This window comes from Cydia amplana, chromosome 11 (genome assembly GCF_948474715.1).
Source record: "Cydia amplana chromosome 11, ilCydAmpl1.1, whole genome shotgun sequence".
In the NCBI taxonomy this organism is placed as follows: Eukaryota; Metazoa; Arthropoda; class Insecta; order Lepidoptera; family Tortricidae; genus Cydia; species Cydia amplana.
The window spans coordinates 7,506,790-7,527,165 of record NC_086079.1 but is presented as its reverse complement, the minus strand read 5'-3'; the positions used below and the strand labels follow the sequence as shown (position 1 = coordinate 7,527,165).

Below are 20,376 nucleotides of genomic sequence, written 5' to 3'. Positions count from 1 at the left end.
AAGAAAGTAATTTTGTACATGAGATCAACCGCGTCTTTACTTTGATGGATAAGGGGCCTTAACTTGGTTTAACACTGTTAGAAGATACGGATAGGTGTGGCTTATAAGTTATAAAACTGCGGCTTATAAAACTATAAAATTTGCTATTATAGCACGCAGCTTGTAAAGTAAAATATATGATGGACAGACGCATAAAAACCTATAGGTACGGGTGCGGAAAGCCACAAATAGGTTACATGTCCAAAAATATGAAAACGACCTCCTACCTATAGGTATTGCATTTCCTGTAAAAGTGCATATGTTTGCACACAAAGGATCTTTACTAGATACTCGTATATCTCTGTAAGTATAGTTATTACTACGGTAACAAAAGATGAACATTCCTCAAACGTCAGGAAAAATCTTGACATATTATCTCATAAGCTCATAACCCTAGACGACTGGGAACAATCAGTCTTGATACTTACACGTTTTATACGGGCTTTGTGGTATTGTCCTGCAACATTAGGGGAGGTAGCCCGGTAATGAGAGTACTCCATAGCTAAGTACAGAACTGTGTTATAGGGAAAAACTTGAAGGGTGGAAAATACTTTATCCCTCTCGGGAAACGGCTGGAGTGTTATTGCAATTACTTCTGGAACCAGGCGAGTTGCACGCCCTGGTAAACCAGTAAAGTGTTGCTGCAGTTACCCTAATTCGGCTGCTTCGGTAAGCATTGGGAATACCTTCTGATCGCTAGGGGAGACCAAAACGAGGTTCACAAAAAATCCTCGATATAAAATATATGGTGGGAAATGAGATTAGAAAAGTTTTATGTCGCGGTCGAGCAGTCGATATCGTTTGCGATACGTTATCGGTTTTCCTTACAATTCATATGTTTTGTCCATTGGCTTTAGCTTTTGGGTTAACTTATCTGATTTAGTGGATTAGCTTCAGCGAGAAAACTCTTGTGTTAGCAGACGCGTCTGTTAACTAAATTACAATTACAGGAAGAAGGAAAGAATCTTACCGAAAGGTCCCTCCCCTCCGTAATTACCTAAAATTGGTTCAGTCAACGGTTTTAAATCTGAACTCAACTTTTTTCCCATGAAAACGATTTTTTATTTTTTCTTATGTGGTAATACCTATAGAGGTACCTAATTACTCAAGGTAAAAGGAGAACAAATAACATTACCACTAGGGCATGGTTTATTTTCTATCACTATGTCGCTGACGCGCGTTTGTCTCAAGAGACCCATTACGCTGTCTAGGACGGACAGCGGGCTCCAAACTTTGTCTATTGTTTGTCTACCCTTCATAGCGGGCCGCAACAAGAAACTTAGCAACCTATTGTTTGAACAAGTTGTTGTACCTAAGAAACTTGGAAGATCTATCATGTTATTGTTCTAGTCTTTACAAACGGGGGACCTAGACGCGCCTTATCATGAATATTCACATTCCATTTGGAATTTGTATCTATCCAAGTTTATAGTGATGAGCCCTACGATACAAAGAGACACAAGAAACGTGTAATGCAAGAGATAAATAAAGATAAATCTTTATTGTACACGTATAACTGTGGAAGTAGATTGTTCATAAATTTCATCATAATACCTATCCGAATACCTATTTAACTTAAGAAAGTGCGCTAATATTCGAATATACCTAAAAAACGGAGAAAAAACACACGTATCGAATCCTAAACCTGACAATTCGTATTAATATAAAGGGTATAGGAGCTGATATGATCACGAAGAGCCATCACAAATTAATAGATAAGTAGACGTAATAGGCGATTGTTACCTATCAAAGCATTACGCATCGTAACATTCGTAACACACGCATGTTAGTTTGAGAATATACGCAGCGTTGCAGGGCGTGATCCGAGTCATAATCTAATTCAGTCTGGCTGCCGCTCTACCGCCAAATTTATGCTCTTCCCTCCATTAAATATTCCATTATTAAATTATTGTGTGCATTGCCATCAGATGCCTAAGTTTGCATGAATAATTAATTAATATTTACTGCGACAACATGATCATTTGCATAAAATATAATTAAGTGTCGATTCCATTTCGATATATATAAACTGTTTGAAACATGTCGACCGATTTTTCGACTAAAATTAGGGTTTTTAATATGTTAGATCTTTACCAACAGACGCCATGCGATGCGCTGAAGAGAAAACCTTAACATAGATGATTACACGTTTCAAAGCCCTGTTTGATATTTGCAATTAGCAGCTATTCAGAACAGTGCACGCATCAGGCCTTGATCCGGGTGAAAATGTGCGTGCGAACAAAGAGGGTTGATTTCTTGTGCCCCTCTTTTACGTTGCTTTATAAAAAAGTTTTTAATTTTCGAAAGAATCCCAAATATATGAACCTCAGCGGGTAAATAAAGCTGGCGCGGCGGGCGCGGACTGAGTTTAATCAGAGACAGCTCTCGACGCCCGACGAAAATGTTTGAAGCCGGCTCGAGTGCACTCCACTGTGCATCGTCGTAATGTAACGACAAGTTTGATAATAGTTGCCTATTTATACTAGACTGTTTTATCATGCGTGCCTTTATTGATATGAGTGCTTTGTGCGGGGTATACTTCTATAAAATCTAGATAGCTCATATTGAAGCGCTAAGAAATAGGTAAAATTATTTAAAGTTACTTAAACTTATCTCGGATCTCATGCAGAAACAGTGCCTAACTACTGAAACAAATACAACTTAAAAACACAAAAGGAGGAAAAAATTGCAAATAACCACAATTCTTAATAAATCGTTGTGTCCAACATCAGCGAAATAAAATTAAGTAAACAAAGTAACCACCTTTAGATTATTAGAAATCCATGTAGGTGACGCCTTTCAAACTCCCGTGACCCGCGGCGGGACGTCGCTTTATTTTCCTTAAAGCATTTGCAAATATATTCTATTTTACTTCCTTCCCGTGACGTAAACTGCAGGTTACTGCCTACTCCGCTAAGCAGAAAACACGGCACTCCTGCACTATCGATATTACTTCCCGGTCGGAAAGTTAGGATCATATTTTAGTTCCCTTATAAAATTTTATATTCTGCTCACATTTACCGAGCATTGTGCAAGTAGGTACCTATGTAACGGAGTAAACGTCGCGTTCGGATTGGACACGTGCCAAGTCACAGACACAAGCTACAAGTGTCAGGCGCAGGGCTTGCAATACTTGGCATCTGTCGGCGTCTCTCGCCCGACAAATAATTGGGTAGCAGAAATGGGGACGCAGATGATTCTTTTTCCCTTTTAACGAATGAACGATAATTTTTCAGCGAATGAGGCGCGGCGGCAATCCCATTGTTAAGCCGCTTTTCGTTCCAAAAAAGTGTCGACGGAGGCGGAGGCTTTAAGAATTGTAGCCGGCGGTTAAAACACGGATAAAATGAGTAAAAAGTCGCGACTATTCTTCCGTAGCCGTCCATATCTACAGAATGCAGTTGAAATTGCATCTCCCGGCACCCTCGCCCTCGCCGGCGGGCCCGGGTCCTCCCCCTCGCGACGGACTCTTGCGGTGATGTTTTTATTCAATTCCTGTGATACAGTTACAAAGACTAATTTACATCTTTAATATATTCCAAGGGTCATAAAGCTATTTCGATCGTATAACTTTGGTTTTTTACGTAAACTGTGACCATCAAACTTATAATAAAAGTAGTAATGTAGAAGCTTATCGACATAAAGCCGTAATAAAATCGTTATTTAGCATATTAATTAGGTATTAATACTTGTTGGAGCCGATGAAAACATTCGGTCTGCAATGCAATAAAAATAAAACAAGTATAGGTATCCCGGGAACGCCGAACGGGGCGCGTTTCTTCCTTTCAATAGCCTCCCTGTAATTATGGGATTAACATCAGTGGGATATGCGTACCTACACCTAATCAGCTCTATTACAGTACTATTTTCTTTAGTAAGTATGATATTTTTAAAGTATACGGATTAACACATTCTTAAATATCGGTCCAAATAACTATGTAAGAAAAGCTAAGAGTAGGTAATGCCTAAGTAGAGGAAGAACGGTATGGGAAAGCCAGGAACTGTATGTATCATGTTTGCTTATGTGTTTAGGCACTTATAATATCTAGGCTAGTACCTACAATTTTCTCTGACTAAAAATGTTTAAGTACCTATACCTATGTTTACTCAGCTACATAAAGCCAAAGTAGGGAAAGAGTGGGTATGAAAGAGACAGCCTTTAAAAGTCACATTTTTCGAAGTTAGTTTTTGTTTGCTTACGTACCTAAGTATAGCTGTAATATCTACCTACAATATCCTTTGTGAGAACTCGTGCGTAATTATGAATGTAATTTTTATATCCTGACGATGTTTTATACAATAAACGGGTGTGTTTAGGTGTTGAGATGATGTTCGCGTAGACCTATAAGTCTAGTGTTCTCGTCCGGCGTCATGTTTAGTTTATAGAGTCAAACGAGAGCCGCCCTGGGAGCGCTGCCGTACCTATACCTATTCCATAATAATACAGATAGAGTCTGTGCGGAAAGAGAAGCGTCGTGGCAGAAACGGGAACTAACATTTTCAATTTTATATGGCAATCAAACCTTTGACATCTGTCTTGTAAAAAGTAAACAAACTTCTGTCATTGTATATTTTTATTAACAAAAACCACAAGTTTTATGTATAAAATATTTTCAAAACACGATAAAACCGTACATAAAACCACATGGAAAATTATATTTAACATTGTTCCGTTTTGTCAGCGGGAAGCCGACTAAAAGCCGACTATCGAGGTACAAAAAGTCGCGGAACGTGTTTCCGCTATTCACGGGTATTGATGTTGTATTTACTATTAAATAATTACCTATTTAATCAGGCCCCTAAGTAACTTGTCTCCGGTACATAATCGGTAAGTATATTCATTCAAAATATATTCATTTTCATAAATATGCAGGTCATTCATGATCTTTAAAATAACTGACAAATAGTCTTGATACTTGCCATTTTATGCATATTTATATGTATTTTTTTTTCAGGATTGAGTAAAAGTACCTACGGTATCTCGAATAAAAGACCGCTATGTAGGTGGTATGCAAGAATTTGTAATCTACGTGCCGGATTCAAGCACATACAATTCAGATGAAGATAGTTCTATGAGTGTCCCTGGTTGTTCTGAAGCTAGCTCAAACATAAGTAACATTGAATATTTCAATTTCAATGATGAGTTGATGACAAATTAATTCAGACTTCGATTACAAAGAATAAAACTTTTTCTAATAAAATATTTCTTTATTTGTAAGTTCGTTTAGTAGGTTCTCTTAGTTACGAAATTATATTTCATATTTAGCAGTGACTTTTCGGCGAAGTAAAATATCGTGAGATGAGAGAACTGGGCATATCCCAATAAGGCCTCTACTTATGCACTATTTTTATATCCCAGATAGTAAAATTACAGTTCTATTGCCCAATTTCTATCCGATCTACCCGGTTTTGTATTAAAATAACTGTTGAACTGCACAGATTAGGCAGTACATAAATGAGACTATCTTGTTTGGTACTAAAATGACAGTTGTATTGGGCAGATTCTTAACTAGTTTTAGCAGTTTTGTCAATCGCACTATCACTTTTTAGTATCTGAGACATAAAAACAAGAGTGTGTTTTATAAAGAAAACTAGTGCCCGCGCTAAATCAGAGGATTGAGTTGACGAGCCGACACCACCACCATGCTCCGTTTAGTAAGCCGTGGCAAAAAACCGGAACAAAAGGGATTCAAGTATCATGACCTTTAGTGTCGTGCTATAATCACGTGACCAGTGTAGTCAACATAGCAAAAACCATAAAATAGCACTGGCGCGCCCTCAAATCCCACGACTCTTCTCTTTCCGCACAGACTCTAATTAATATTATGTAGAGACCTTTAGATACCTAACCTAACTGATCAACCATTCAGCATCGCTATAAACCACGAAAGAAAATACCAATTGTTCTCGGGACAGTCATGTTTATTTTTTCTGTTTTTCTGAAGAGATAAATAACAAAATAACTTACCAATTTACATAATTACAATCATTGTCCGAGCGAAAGCGAGTTTCTGCTTGGGCCAATTGCTTATTAGTTAGTTAGTTTTTTGGTTTTTGGAAAATTTTCAATTTGTCGGATCCATAGGGGCTTCGCGAGGTCTACAGCTTATAACCTACTAAGTCCCTGCGTACAAAGTTTTGTACATATTCCAAAAAAATTTTAAAGTTTTAAATCGACACGAGTTGCGAATTACCTATTCGCACGTGTATCGAACAACGTTTTACAGTACATATGGCACTTTAAAGTTTCGACATACGCACGAAAAGTGCTATTTTACGCACTAGTGCGGAAAAGTAGCCCCATATGTACTGTAAATATTAAAAGAGTTTTCGTGCGGTGTTTCCTTAGATATCTGCCGGGATGCTATTGACCGATATTAAGTAGCATGATCAAAAGTACCTACCTATTTTAAGATTTCAAAATAGGTATGTATACTTCTGTATACTTTCTACAACTTGTGTCTCCTCACCTAAGAATAAATATTTTACAGTACATACGGGGCTACTTTTCCGCACTAGTGCGTAAAATAGCATTTTTCGTGCGATGTCGAAACTTTAAAGCGCCATATGTACTGTAAAACGTTGTTCGATACACGTGCGAATAGGTAATTCGCAACTCGTGTCGATTTAAAACACTCCCTCCGGTCGTGTTTTAATTTATCGCCACTCGTTTCGAATTTCCTCTTTTTCGCACTTGTATCGAAAATAACTATTAGGTACATATCGTCCCAAATGTCGGAAACATATCCGTCAATTGCAGCATCCTTTGGTTATATCTGCGGGTCGATGACTGCGGTTGCGTGCGATTGAATATTGAATGATAAAATGTCTATACCTAAAACGGCAACTAGACTTTACTAACATGGGACCTACACACACATATATATCTAGGAGACCTGCCCATGCGGGTTTATTTTAGTTCAGAGTCAATGAAAAAAATCACATACCGATACGTAATACCTAGCATAAATAGAGAATACAAAGGTAACAGAGGTACGTTTTGTTAAAAAAGTGAATTATCTGCGTTTGCTAATAATGCATTGAGATTACAAAGAAACCGATTAACCGTTAATGTAAAAAGTCTAAGGTCTAAGATGACTCGATTCGTGCTTGACTAGTTTTTGCCGTTATGTCCAACTCACTTTATGAATCAGCTTGGACACTATTCCAATATGTTGTTTGACAGCTCATGACATTTTAATTATGGTCTTAGGCATGAATTGAAATATTCCACTTTTTGGGTAATGATGCAGATAAAATGAAATGAAACTGTCTAGTTTAAAAACAAAATAGTTGCACTGGTTTAATTTTAAACATTTTAGAATAAGCTTTTAATTGTTTAATGTACCTACTTGTTTTTTCGAATTAACCTGTTAGTCAATTTAGTGGTTATATAGCCAAATTTTATAAAAGGGGCCATATGTCACGAAAACATTAAAACAAGTAGCATCTCTTCCTCAGGGCTTGGAAAAAGGCGCCGCCGTCGGCTTCGCCATTATACACGCCATGTGCACTTTTTATCAAAGTCATTTGTCGCACTTATGCAAGACAAACGCAGAGAGAGGGACACACTTATGTACTTCATATATTTGTATCTCGCTCGTTGAATCTCTAACGAGTTGTTAAAGGATGGGATACGGAGCGTCCTTGCGGTCGCAGCCACTTCTGCAGTTCAGGGTGTTCCGATTACTTAGAGGACAGGGGAGATCAATACTCAATCGAACCAGTGTTACGTGGTCTCGAGAACCGTAACAACTGGAGATGCGTCAAAAATCAACTAATCAAGGATAAAATAAATTTAGTAGCGGGAGCTTTCGCTTGCTTAAAGTAACCAGGTGTTACGTGGTCTCGAGAACCGTAACAAATGGAGATGCGCGAAAAACAAACTTATTAGGGATGAAAGCACTCTAGTTTTCGGTCGTATTTTCTGAAGTCTGAAGAAAGCGTTTTGATGCAATTTCCCGGTTGACTAATACATATTTCTTGTCGTTTTATGTTATCTCCAACATTCATAATTGGCGGTAAAAAAATGTAGGCTCGACCCTAATTACAACTATCGATGACCTATAATAACCGCGAAATTCGAAGTTCGTCAAATGCGGGCATTTTTCTTTGTCTCTCTAATTACGTCTTAATGAGAGTAAAAGAGAAAGATCCCCGCATTTAGGTTGCCCCCTTGCACTCTGTAAGCGATACGATTAACACACGCCACTGTAATAAGCACTTCTTGACTTCTTGCTGATACGGCATCTAATTTGCTCCTGCATTTTACTTCTTATCTCTTTAAGTGGCCACGAGTGGAAGCAGACGTTTTTGCTACTACGAATTTCCATTAAAATGTCACGATGATGAATGTCAATATGTTTTTTGCGTTGCAAATACGCGGACTTTTAAAAGGCCTCAACTTTCTAGCGTCGAAACAATTGGGTACCTATTATTAGTTATTAGATTTATTTTATTACTATCGCGTGTGTCAGCTGATTTCTAAAGAAAGCGTCGACACCTACTTTAGTTGATAAATACGTAAAATTACCTACTCGTTGGCGTAAGTGCAATAACGCCAATAACAATAAGAAAATGTACACCCGTTTTCATTGCTCTGGAGTTTAACTAATTTAAATAATGTATTCTCCAGTACAAGTGGCATCGAAGCAAAGAGTGACAGTTAAATTCGATTGCAACTTTTATTAATTGCCACATTCGTGGTGACGATTGCTTATAGTTATACGTGAGAAGTTCTGTCAGGCTTAGGTACTCATCAGTACCAAAAATTCACTACTAGGTACTAGGTTGTCTAGATACTGTAGTACTGTACCTATCTAATATCATCATCATCATATCAGCCTTTTATCGCCCACTGCTGAGCATAGGCCTCTCTTCGAGTACGCCACTTATCCCGGTCCTGAGCCAATCTCATCCAGAAGTATCTAATAGATTCCACAGGTTACTCTCAATAAAAACAAGAAAACATTCCGCAGTTGTTTTCTTAGTTATTTAAGTTTCCGCGGCTAACCGCTTCATTAGCGTTCACTAACAATAAAACTAAAACTAATAATAAAGAAAACAGTGGGCGCGGGGCGCCAGACGATTGACCCCATTCTGACACAGGCCCGCCATCATTTACAAACGCATTTTGCAATTTACGAGTAGGTACTATTGGAGTGGACGAAATAGCTTTCAATTTTCCAATATATCGTACCGATTGCATCGGTGTGGGAGACTTGGTTAATTAACAGCGCCTGTGGGGTGCGATTCGACTTTGCTTTTGATAGGGCGCGACGTGGCCCTGAAAATATATTAAAGATTGATATTTGGTAAAAATCCGGCAAAAATTATAGTACCTAGTGCACTCTGATGAGTTAAAATAACATATATAAGAACCAGCGCTGATGTAAGTATAGAGGTACATACACCTATATATGTATAGTATAAATAGATGCAACTAATCTGGTCAATCCGTAAATAAGGCATTGGTTATCCTACTATTGTACCTACAAACCACGAGATTGAGGATTTAGGTTGGGACCCGATTATAACAAACCACCTTTAAACTAGATCAAAAGGTTTATTCGTCTGAGCGCTAATACGAAGTCACACATATTTAGTCACACAAGTGCACAGATATTTGCGTTAGGGATAAAAAAAATGGCTATAGAGTCGCTTTGTTGAGAGAAACAAGTTGAATTGAACCCCTAGAGCCCGCGATTTCAACTGGCGGCTGTTTCCTGATACAGATTAAAGTTTAATAAACTCAGGGTATGATTTCCGTGTAGGTAAAAACCTGAAGTTTTATCGAGCGACAGCTATAAGATACTCGTATTTAATCGAGAACAGAAAATTATTTATTAGCAGTTAATGTTATTCAATTTCAACATAATAGCCATTAATAGGTAGGTACCTCGTAATTGTACTCGTAGCAATTATTTGCTCCCATTTCACTCCCTCTCTCATTTCGCTATACGAGTAGTCACATTTCAGACGGAATTAAGTACTAATGATGGTAATGATCTTATATCACAATAGTTAACTGTATTTACATAATCTACACGAGTACATTAAATCTAAAATGCACTTTAGTTAGATTATAGCCTACAGTTTCCTTACAAAAAAGTAAAATCCGTTGTAATACAGCACAACTTCTTTTCTCGGTATCCTCCCCTTCGGCCGTGTACGTAACCGACCTTTCGTAACTGGTAACGAAGGAAGAAAAAATGATCTTTGTACGATACTGGTTTCGAATAAAGATTATTTTTTCTTCGTACGTAACCATAGTTACGAGAGAAGAAATTTTCTATTTGAAATTACGAAAAAAGACTATCTATTCCTCATACGTAACTGAGTCAAAATGTTTTAATCATCAATAGCTACAAAATTCCTATGTGACTTAATAGAACTAAATTTACTTGTGACGGGTTGAAACAAATATTATTGCTTTCTGCAGTATGACCGGTTAGAACAAAATTTTGGTGTGACGAGTTGATCCTAAATCGGGAATACGATACTAAATTATGCCCTTAAACGGATCATTACATTATGCGCCAAGCAATTATTTTAATTCATTATACAGTTGCTAGTGTACTAGGTGCACCAAATTATAATTAAATGATAATATAGATCTATTAAGCCTTTCTTTGTAATTAACTAGTTTTTTCCCGCGGCTTCGCCGGCGTACTAAGACTACTAAAAAATGAGGTTTTCCCCAAACAAACTTTGAACCCCCATTTCACCCCCTTAGGGGGTGAATTTTGAAACATCCTTTCTTAGTGCACCCCTAGACCTTATAAGGAACCTACGTGCCAAATTTGGAATCTCTAGAACTAGCAGTTTGGGCTGTGCGTTCATATGTCAGTCAGTCAGTCAGTTTCGTTATGTAATCTAGTCCTTACTTAGTCTAGGCGAAGGATCGTATGAAGAAAATTAATTCTTACTATGTAACTGGTTACGAACCACCTTCGAAAGATGGTGACTGATTACGTACGAGAAAAAAATGATCTTTATTCGAAACCAGTATCGTACAAAGATCATTTTTTCTTCCTTCGTTACCAGTTACGAAAGGTCGGTTACGTACACGGCCGAAGGGGTATCCTCCCCCCGTAAACATCAGTATCTATTCCCAAATCCTCAATCCCACTAAAGGTTTTATTTACGATATAAATAAAAAACTAAAGCCGGTATTCCAGGTACGCATGCGCGCTAACCCTTCGCGTACTACGGGAGCAAAACGCGACCTTCCTAGGTCGCCCCGCCATTCAGTCCCCTACCGGCAGCCATTGATTTTCGACCGGTGTACGGTGTACCACATGGCGTCTTCACTCAACCGCGAAAACTACGGCTCACTTCGCTAACACACGTGCCTGGTTGACCACTGACTCCGTAAAGGGTGCAGATTTCTAGGTCATCGGACTAACCTGGATGCTCGCGGCATCGTAAGTGCCTGTTCCAGATTTTAAAATAAACAAGGTACTTAGTTTAATTTTCTTTTATTTGTCAAAAGCGACTTCTAGATATCTGGATTCTAAATAGTATGGGGGACTAAGTTTGAAATAAATTGATATTATGTAATTTTGAAAATCGCGTTCTTGGGAAGTCAGTCGAAAAACTGTGCTTATTCTAAGCTGGAGAAATGTCGGAGAGATGGTTATTTTTGTGTAGAATTTTTAAAACTTAATGAGCCACCTGTCAGATTCTCGCAAAGAACTTTACGACTTGAGTTTAGCTTATTATGCGACCCGTAACCGCAAAAAGTTTAAAATAAATGCAAATTTTTACAAAATCTGCTTCTTTGTTGTGGAAAGATGGATGTTTTTCTGCGGTTAATGCTATGTTGGTTTATAGTATTATTAAAGGAAAAGTATTTTTTTATTATAGGGATGTCTTTGATAGTTTAGTAGTCGGCGCCAGAGGTCAGACAATGACCTCACCATTCATGTTCTATAAAGCTTGCCGGTTCCATTGAACTACGGATTAGTCCGGTCCATTACTCATTCTTTGATAGGTGACGCAGCATCCTTATTTTGCATTCGTGCTTATTTTGGGAGGTAAAGCTGCTAAATGTGTTAAACTCAGTATAATACATGAGTAATCCTTCAATCGATTACTTAGCATGATCACGTACTATGCCTTCAAACTGTCGGATTTGTTGATTACTAACACATATCTGACGTTCAAATAATAGGTTTAAATAAACTTGAATTTATTTATAGTTAGGTACTTATTCTAGATCAATGCTAAAAAAAAAACGATATTTCAAAAATAACACAAACCTATATTTAATTGACATAGGTACACTTCTACCTCTCTTTTATTTATCTACCTATATTTTTATAATTTTTAATTATTATTTTATGCTCATTAGTTGTTCTTTGTGTCATTTCTATTTACCTAAAAGTTCCATCCTTAAAATTGTTACGAAATTGACGCAAGTAAACAGAAACAATTTTTTATTTTTGATTGTTGATTACTTTATTAGTTTCCGGTAGGTAACTGTGCATAGCATATTTATGTAGAAGGAAATAGGTATCATGCATGATACCGTGTATTTAAATTGAATTTCAAAAATGGACCTACTTATGTGGATTAATATTTATGTGTTTTTTTTATTACATATTTATGTGTAAAATAGTATTTACAGTTTTACAATACCAATTTTTTCTCCTTCCTATTAGGATCGAAAGAGCTCGTGATTCTAAATAGACATACCTAATAGACAATTAATTCCAAATTTATAATATAACAAATGTGTCAGAATACGGACAAAACTTGAAATAAATCGGCCCAGTAGGATTTTTCATTCCTATTTTTCATGTTAACTTATGCTTAACACTCTGTTTTTAAATCGTCGGTAAATAAAGGTAATATTTATAGACGCGTCTATAAATGTGAGTTAATATGTGTTCAAAACGCGAAAGTTTCCAATAATGTGTTTTTAGCCTATTTAAAGGACAGCTTCTAATTCTAAATTATGTTGTAAATTTTAAGATGTATTATTGTTTTGCGTCTAAGTGCCTATTGTACATAGCTACGTGACTGACGCTTTCATGATTCATTATCAAACCGCAACAAAACAACAAATAAGTTATTAAATTAATTGGCAATCGTTCTCCCGGCTCAGTACCATTCGCTTCTCCGACGGGAGCGGACTGAAGGAAATATATTTTAATAATTATAATACGCGAGTGAGTGTTATTATGTGAAGATGCCGGACACAGTGAATATTCGAGTTTATATTTCGAACGTGTACAAAAGCTGCAAGGGATGCTACTTGAGGAGTATAAAGCCGGCACAGCCGAAAAGGGTCAGTTTTTCGTCTAATATTTTATGTATGTACGGGCAAGCTTCTGAAGCCGAGTTGGTTCGGGAGGAGGGTTGAATTTCTGCCAAAGCAAAATTTTTTTCTGTTATTATTTAAAATACGATATTGTCGTGATATTCGTGAACTGATATACCTATGATATATGGTGGCCTTTTGGGAATTTGTTTTATTTGTTGACGAATTTTTTTTTACATTTTATTAAATTTGGTCATTTTGTATCGCTTTTCACTCTGACAGAATTAATACAAAATCCCAATTATGAAGGTACTATGTCATTTTCCCTTGAGTTATAAAAATATCATACGTTTTCGTAACTCAGTGGAAGATTTTGTAGGACAAACGGTGAAAAATGCGCTTATTATATGGTACAGAATAGGAAACTATTTTTATCGACAAAAAATTATCTAAACCTGACGAAAAAAGAAAATCGATAATAAATAAAAAAAGCTCTTTTATGTTACTTCTCAAACCCATATTTCAACATTGTTGAAACTTATAGCAAAGTGCCTACGCTAATTATTAAATTGTATGTATATTGTGTATTTAAACAGCCAAATCACAATCCTTCCATTTAAATTAATTTCCTGACTACCAAGATTACTCCTCATTGGCCTTTGCGTCTATTGCAGACGATTTATGGTGCAAATCGGAGAGACAATGACCTCTCCGGACTTAACACCGCCTGGGACGGAATTAAGGAAACGCAGGGATGCCCAGCACCTGCATTACCCTCTCGGCTTCACTGTCTTAACCCACAGGAAAGGCCAGCCAATACGTGTGGAGACAGGTCAGCTGCAGGAATCTGCCGCTTATTTCAGGTTGGACCCTACTCGCGCCTTGCGGTAACTCCATTCCGGGATTTAATTTTGGAGTATCCTTCTCCTAGATGGATTGCAAGCCAATGCTAAGAGGTCCATCTCCCCTGTGACGAAACAGCTTTTTGCTTCGTTTGTGGACTTAGTCGCCTCGTACGACACCCTTATCCCATGTGAGGGTAAGATTACTCCTAATCGGTAACGATATCGTTATACTTTAATAGTTGACTAAAAAATCCATTTGGTAACCGGGGCCGGATGCTCGTTATATGTAACCCAAAAAAACTATACCATTGTTGTTGTTTGTATCAATTTATATAAAAATACCCTGTGATCAAATGGTGGTTAGTGAGATACGTTTGTTATTAAAATTACCTGGACTATTCAGGAAACATGTTCGACTAGCTGATCCAATTAAACTATAAAATCTTGCCAGCATCTGTGACACACCATTCTACCTTTTAAAATTTTAATCCGTTACTTATTTATAATTATGTATGTTAAAATTTTAACTAATCCCATCTGATATTTGATCTATACTTTAATAATTTCATACTCTTTAATCTACTTCGGCCCTCTGTTAGCTCATAAATTTGCGTTTTCAAAAGCTTTATGGCGTCTTTCAAACCGCGCTTCTTCATTTTCTGATAAAACGATTATTCAAATTCAAAATCTGTCTGAACTCTTAAACATTTGCGTTAAATTGAGACAACCACTTAGTACATATAATCCTAATTCCCAATTATGTATTGGAATTAGAACCAATTTCCGACAACGCGATACCTAATCAAAGGATGCCGCTTCAGCCACTGCCTACCATAACGTTATTTTATTACACCGCCTCTGCATCAGATACTAATGAAGTTATCAACTGCATAAACACTGTCGGAAACGGACATGGCCTGCCCCAACGTTCGGTTGCACAATCCGCTATTATTACGATATAGAACCGCAGACATATAAGTAGACTCGCAAACGATCGCTAAATTTGTCAGTTGTTTATTAGGTAGAACGTGGTTATTACATCGCCTCTGCATCAGATAGCTACCTACTAATTAAGTTATCAATTGCATAAACATTTTGTCGGAAACGGACATGGATGGCCTACCCCAACTTTCGGTTGCACAATCCGCCATTATTACGATATAGAACCGCAGACATAAGATCACTGCCGATGATTTTGCTCTGACGGTCTAGCATGAGTTCCGTTCTCGCGCGCGACTCCATACTTGAAGTCGCGCCAGATGTATGGAGTCGCGCGCGAGAACGCAACTCATGCTAGACCGCCTGTAGGGCACGTTTGTAGGGCTTGCAATTCGAATATTCGAATATGTCGAATATTCGACCTGTTTTGATATTCAAATATTCGGCCGCTCAGGTTTCGAATATTCGAATATTTTTTATTACTATAAAAAAATCTATGTCATCCGCTGTAGTTACAGTTTCTGTGTGTTTTACGGGTATTTACAGTGAATGAGGAAGGGTAGGTACCCAAATACGAAGGAAATAATATTTTTACTGTATTCCTTTCGATAGACTTCGTGAATACAGTGAAACCTGACTCAATTTAAAAGAAAACGAAATCAAAAAGTATGTTATTTTTACGGTGCGTAAGTTTTAAGTTAAAGGGTCATTCTGTTTATTCAGTATAAGCGTACGTTAAGCGAATTTTTGAAGTCTAAACCTTGCCACTTATCGCAATTCTCAAATTTAATCATACCAAACCTGCCCAACTTGGTAATCTAACCATGCACCTTTAGCTGACGAATAATCCACCCAGTACTCAACTAACTTTTTCCCTTAAATATTCGAATATTATATAATTAGCCGACCATTAGGAATAATAACTTGCCAAAACAAATAAAGTCAATAAAGATTCAAAATACAATGAAATTAAAGGCCTTTAATTAGGTACCTACTAAAAAAAATGTCTTACATTCCTAGGTGTTTGGATGGTTAAAGTTATATTATTTCACGCAAAGACGCATTTATAATAAGTTTTATCTAGAAATATTAAATACGTCTAATTTTGGCGTTTTACTTGTTTTTAGAAATGTGGGCATCTTATAAATAGTAGGATGATAAAATCTAGTCAATTAAGAGCCAACAGGAGCTAAGATTTAAATATTTTAGGTAAATATACCCGTCTCGCTAACGGATTTCTGCCAAATATCCTTAGTTTTAGCAATATGTGAAAAAAGCTTTTGTGTAAAACGATAATAAACCGATTTCTCGTTCCTTTTCTTATTTTTTATAATATTCGAATAATTATTCGAATATTCGAATACGTCGTCAGAAAAAGTCGAATATTCGAATATCTGAAAGTTTCGAATATTTGCAAGCCCTACACGTTTGTCGTAAAACCCATTTATTTATTTTATTGTCGCGTAAGTTTTTTGTTTATAGTTTATAGGAAATTTGATCGATACAAGAATGAAAAAAAAAACTAAATCGTAAACAATAGTAGTTTATGCAACAGTGATATAATAAGGGTTCTTAAAATTCAAGGGTCGAAGTTACAAAACGAGACGTAGTCGAGTTTTGTAAAAAAAGACCCGCGAATTTTAAGAACCAATTATGAGCTGTTGCATACATTACTTTTTCTATGACAGCTGCAGCAAAAAAAAAAAAAAAAAAAAAAAGGAATAATAAAAAAAGGTAATTATTAAAAACAAAGAGTTATTATTAAAAAAAAAGAGTTATTATTTAAAAAAAATTGAGTTATTATTTAAAAAAAAAAGAGTTATTATTGTAAATGAAAACATACATCTTTCAATCAAGATGATCGGAACTTGTATCTTTAAAAAAAATAAAGCAGTTGTATTATACTCATAAGATGACTGCTAGCAGTCATCTTATGAGCCTATAGACAAAGCATTCAAATGACATTGCTTTAGATATCACTGTCAGTCATTTAATTGACACATTTAAGTGCTGGAGTAGAAAAATGTTTTAAATGATGAGAATCGGTTGCTATTATGACATTATGTATAAGTATCTGTATAACACTGATTTATACTTTCACGATTTTTACACATTATTAAATTGTACATCGGGACTTAATCGCGTAGGTATCTAAGATTTAAACTTAGATACGCGATTAAGTCCCGTTGTGCAATTTAATAAAGTATCTGTATGTAACCCAAAGTTTTTATACCTTCTACTTGCGGTGGAAGCACACATCCGACATCCATTCGTATATGTCTGTGATCTGTCATTATCATGATATAGGACGCGCTGCAGCTGCACACGCATGCGCCAAATGCCAAATTATGTGGGCGAGGGTGTCAAACGCTCAACGAGGGCTTAATAATAGGCACAACACATGGGTTCTTTCGCGGATATTTATACCTACACTGTGCCAGCAGGGTCAGAAACTTTAAGGCGGACTCTCGTATCAATAAGTTTCTCAGAATTTGAAGAACCTACGAAATAGTATACATGGTGCTTTCACTGAAACAAATAATTTCAAAGTTCCATTGAGTGGTCCTAGATTTTTTTCTCGCAGAAACTTTAGAAGGCGAACTTTAGTCATATTTACGTATTCTCTGGGATATTAGGTTCGACACCATCAAAACCGCCATATTATTTCAACAGAGCGGTACCTCTTCCTTTTGTCTTTTGAATAAAGACATATAAGCTCTTCAGTAAATGGCCAAGTGAGAAAAGAGGAGATGCACTCAACATTTTTATGCCGACCATATTTACGTAGATTCACTAGTATGTATCAACACAATTTATACTCATAAAATCATCTCTCATTGTTACAGTGCATGGCGCGAGCGTTGTACGACAACATAGCGGAGTCGCCCGACGAGTTGGCGTTCCGGCGTGGCGACCTGCTGACCGTGCTGGAGCAGAATACGGGCGGCAGCGAGGGTTGGTGGCTATGCTCGCTCAGAGGACGCCAGGTTAGTTATCGTACAACGTACAACATTGCGGAGTTAGGCAGCGGACTGGACGCACTCGTAGACTGGGCGCCGGTCGCGTTACGTGCGTCCAGTTCGCGAGCTTGGTGGCGACGTTCCGGAGCGGCGACCCGCTTACAGTACTTGAGTACAATAGGTAGGTAGTACTCGCTCAGGGGACGCCAGGTAAGCAAGCAGCATGACTTACTTGACTTAATATCATGGCGACCTAAGCGACCACAGTACGCCGCTATCTCGATTGGTCTTGAGCTTCGCGCTGGACGTCGCCCTGTTTAGCAACTTGGTCCTTCGAACCGGACTACACATCGCAAACTAAGCAAAAACTTTTACAATTTACCTTGCACTGATCTTTATGTGACACAACTAACCTACGATATCTTATTTTCAGGGAATATGCCCGGGCAACCGCCTACGCATTGTAGCGGGCGTATTTGACGCAAGCGCGGCGTTGCAGCGACGGCGCGCACGCACCCCCGCGCCTGTTGCGCACCAACCGCTGCCGGCGCAGCAGTCGCCGGCGTTTACTAAGGTAAGAAGAAACTTACGCCATCACAGGCCAGTCTTTATGGTTTTGATATAAGGTTGAATATGCCCGCGGTCATTGTCCCTTTGCTCATATAGCTCATTGCGCATCCAACGCCGCTGACGTAATAGTTGCTGACATTGTTGAAATAACTCCTGCAAATATTAGTTAAAATAATCCTATCCCATAAAACCCATAAATCCGTGTTTACCTGCTTACAATAGTCATTGGAATTATAACAGTAGAAAATACTTACCTTCATTAATATTGTTGTCATTTCAGATAGAAGAATGCTCACATTACGATGTGCCTCGCGCGCCCATGCCAGTGCAGAGGATTGGCAACTATGACTCCCCAAGGCCCATCGGTGACTGGTTCGTGCTTTTAATCCTACTACGTTTTCTCCTTTAATTTTAAAGCGTTGCATATGGCAATGAAATAATATTCCACCTTTCCCGGTCCATATTCGGACGTTCAGGCGTGACATGCATCTTTACTCTGTCAATTCTCATTCTTGTTAGCTATTTGGGTACTCGCAAGAAGTGGTTGGCCTCATCTTTCTTAGACTTGGAAGGATACGTTCCCAGCGTCTGTTATTCCCTGAAAAATACAATCTAAGTACCTATATTCAAAGCAAAACTTTGTAGGATATTTACTGAACAAGAGAACTTCATCACGACGACACGAAGTCACCCGTTCAGAAGGACATTCAAACATCTTACTTAAAACAAAAGGGAAGGCGCGAATACGTGTCGGAACTTAGATAAGTCCCTACATATGTACCTAAGTACCTTACCTTCGTCTCACCCTAAAGTTCATTGGACCAGAAAGGGCACGCATACTGTAGGCATAATGTGTTTGTGCGGTTCCCTGCGTAGGTACATATACTTGAGAATTTCCATTACGTTATTAAAATGAGTAAGTAAACATGACGCGGGAAAGAAAACAGCTTACCTACCTAATGTGATGCTCGGCCTGGTATTTCAAGGATTGCTTTCAAGATGCGTATAAGTAGGTGGTCCATGCGAGTTTTGTATGTAGTTTTGTAATTTTTTGATTTAAAACTATAACTACTTACATTGAATTAAGTCTGCAGTCCTAATAAGATCAAAACGTAACATAATATATCCTTGCTCCTAATTCCAGCTAATTCCAGTCACAACAGACTATCTAAAACCAAAACGTCGAATCGTGCTCTTTCCTTTCCACACATTGTGGACAGGAGCTCTGTGAAATTGTAGAAGGTAGGTAGATCCTATCCAACTATTAAGGCCACGGCACCGGGCTCAGGCCCTCCCGTTTTCACAGCTCGAAATTGCATGAAATGTATCCTTGGTCTGAGGCGCGCTGATATATGTAAGTTACATATAGGTGTCTAATTTTTATATCGTTATGTATAAACCACAATGAGCTAAGATCACAAAGCTAAAATCCAATTTTCTGACCAAATTTTCTTCGCCAGGTATGACGCCCCGCGCGCGCCCCGCCCCGCCAGCGCAGACTCGGCGTGCAGCGGAACCGGGTCCCTCACATCGGCCACATCCAGCGCGTCCGCCAACTCGGGCAGCTCCGCACACTCGAGCACGTATGACGTGCCGCGGTCGCGCGCCCTGCCGCTGCCCTGTGACGCGGCGCTCGAGGCGCTGGAGAGATTACAGGCAAGTTACACACATTTGGTACATTTTTACACATTCTTAACGCCTCTGCGCGTCTCACTGATATCCGTAGGTACATTCAAACAGATCGATACCTACTTAA

At 38.0% G+C, this 20,376-nt stretch overlaps 1 protein-coding gene across 3 annotated transcripts in view; it reads left to right on the top strand.

Moving 5' to 3' along the window:
• The window catches only part of LOC134651934 (breast cancer anti-estrogen resistance protein 1), a 199,253-nt gene that overhangs the window by 175,074 nt on the left and 3,803 nt on the right, over window positions 1-20,376 (top strand). For 2 of the 3 annotated variants that reach the window (XM_063507054.1, XM_063507055.1), the window contains exons 2-5: window positions 17,937-18,077; window positions 18,484-18,624; window positions 18,901-18,992; window positions 20,081-20,276. In XM_063507054.1, the coding sequence (XP_063363124.1) occupies window positions 17,937-18,077; window positions 18,484-18,624; window positions 18,901-18,992; window positions 20,081-20,276 (570 nt within the window). Of the gene's footprint in view, window positions 1-13,219; window positions 13,334-17,936; window positions 18,078-18,483; window positions 18,625-18,900; window positions 18,993-20,080; window positions 20,277-20,376 lie in introns of all 3 variants that reach the window. The other variant, XM_063507053.1, reaches the window with a different exon arrangement.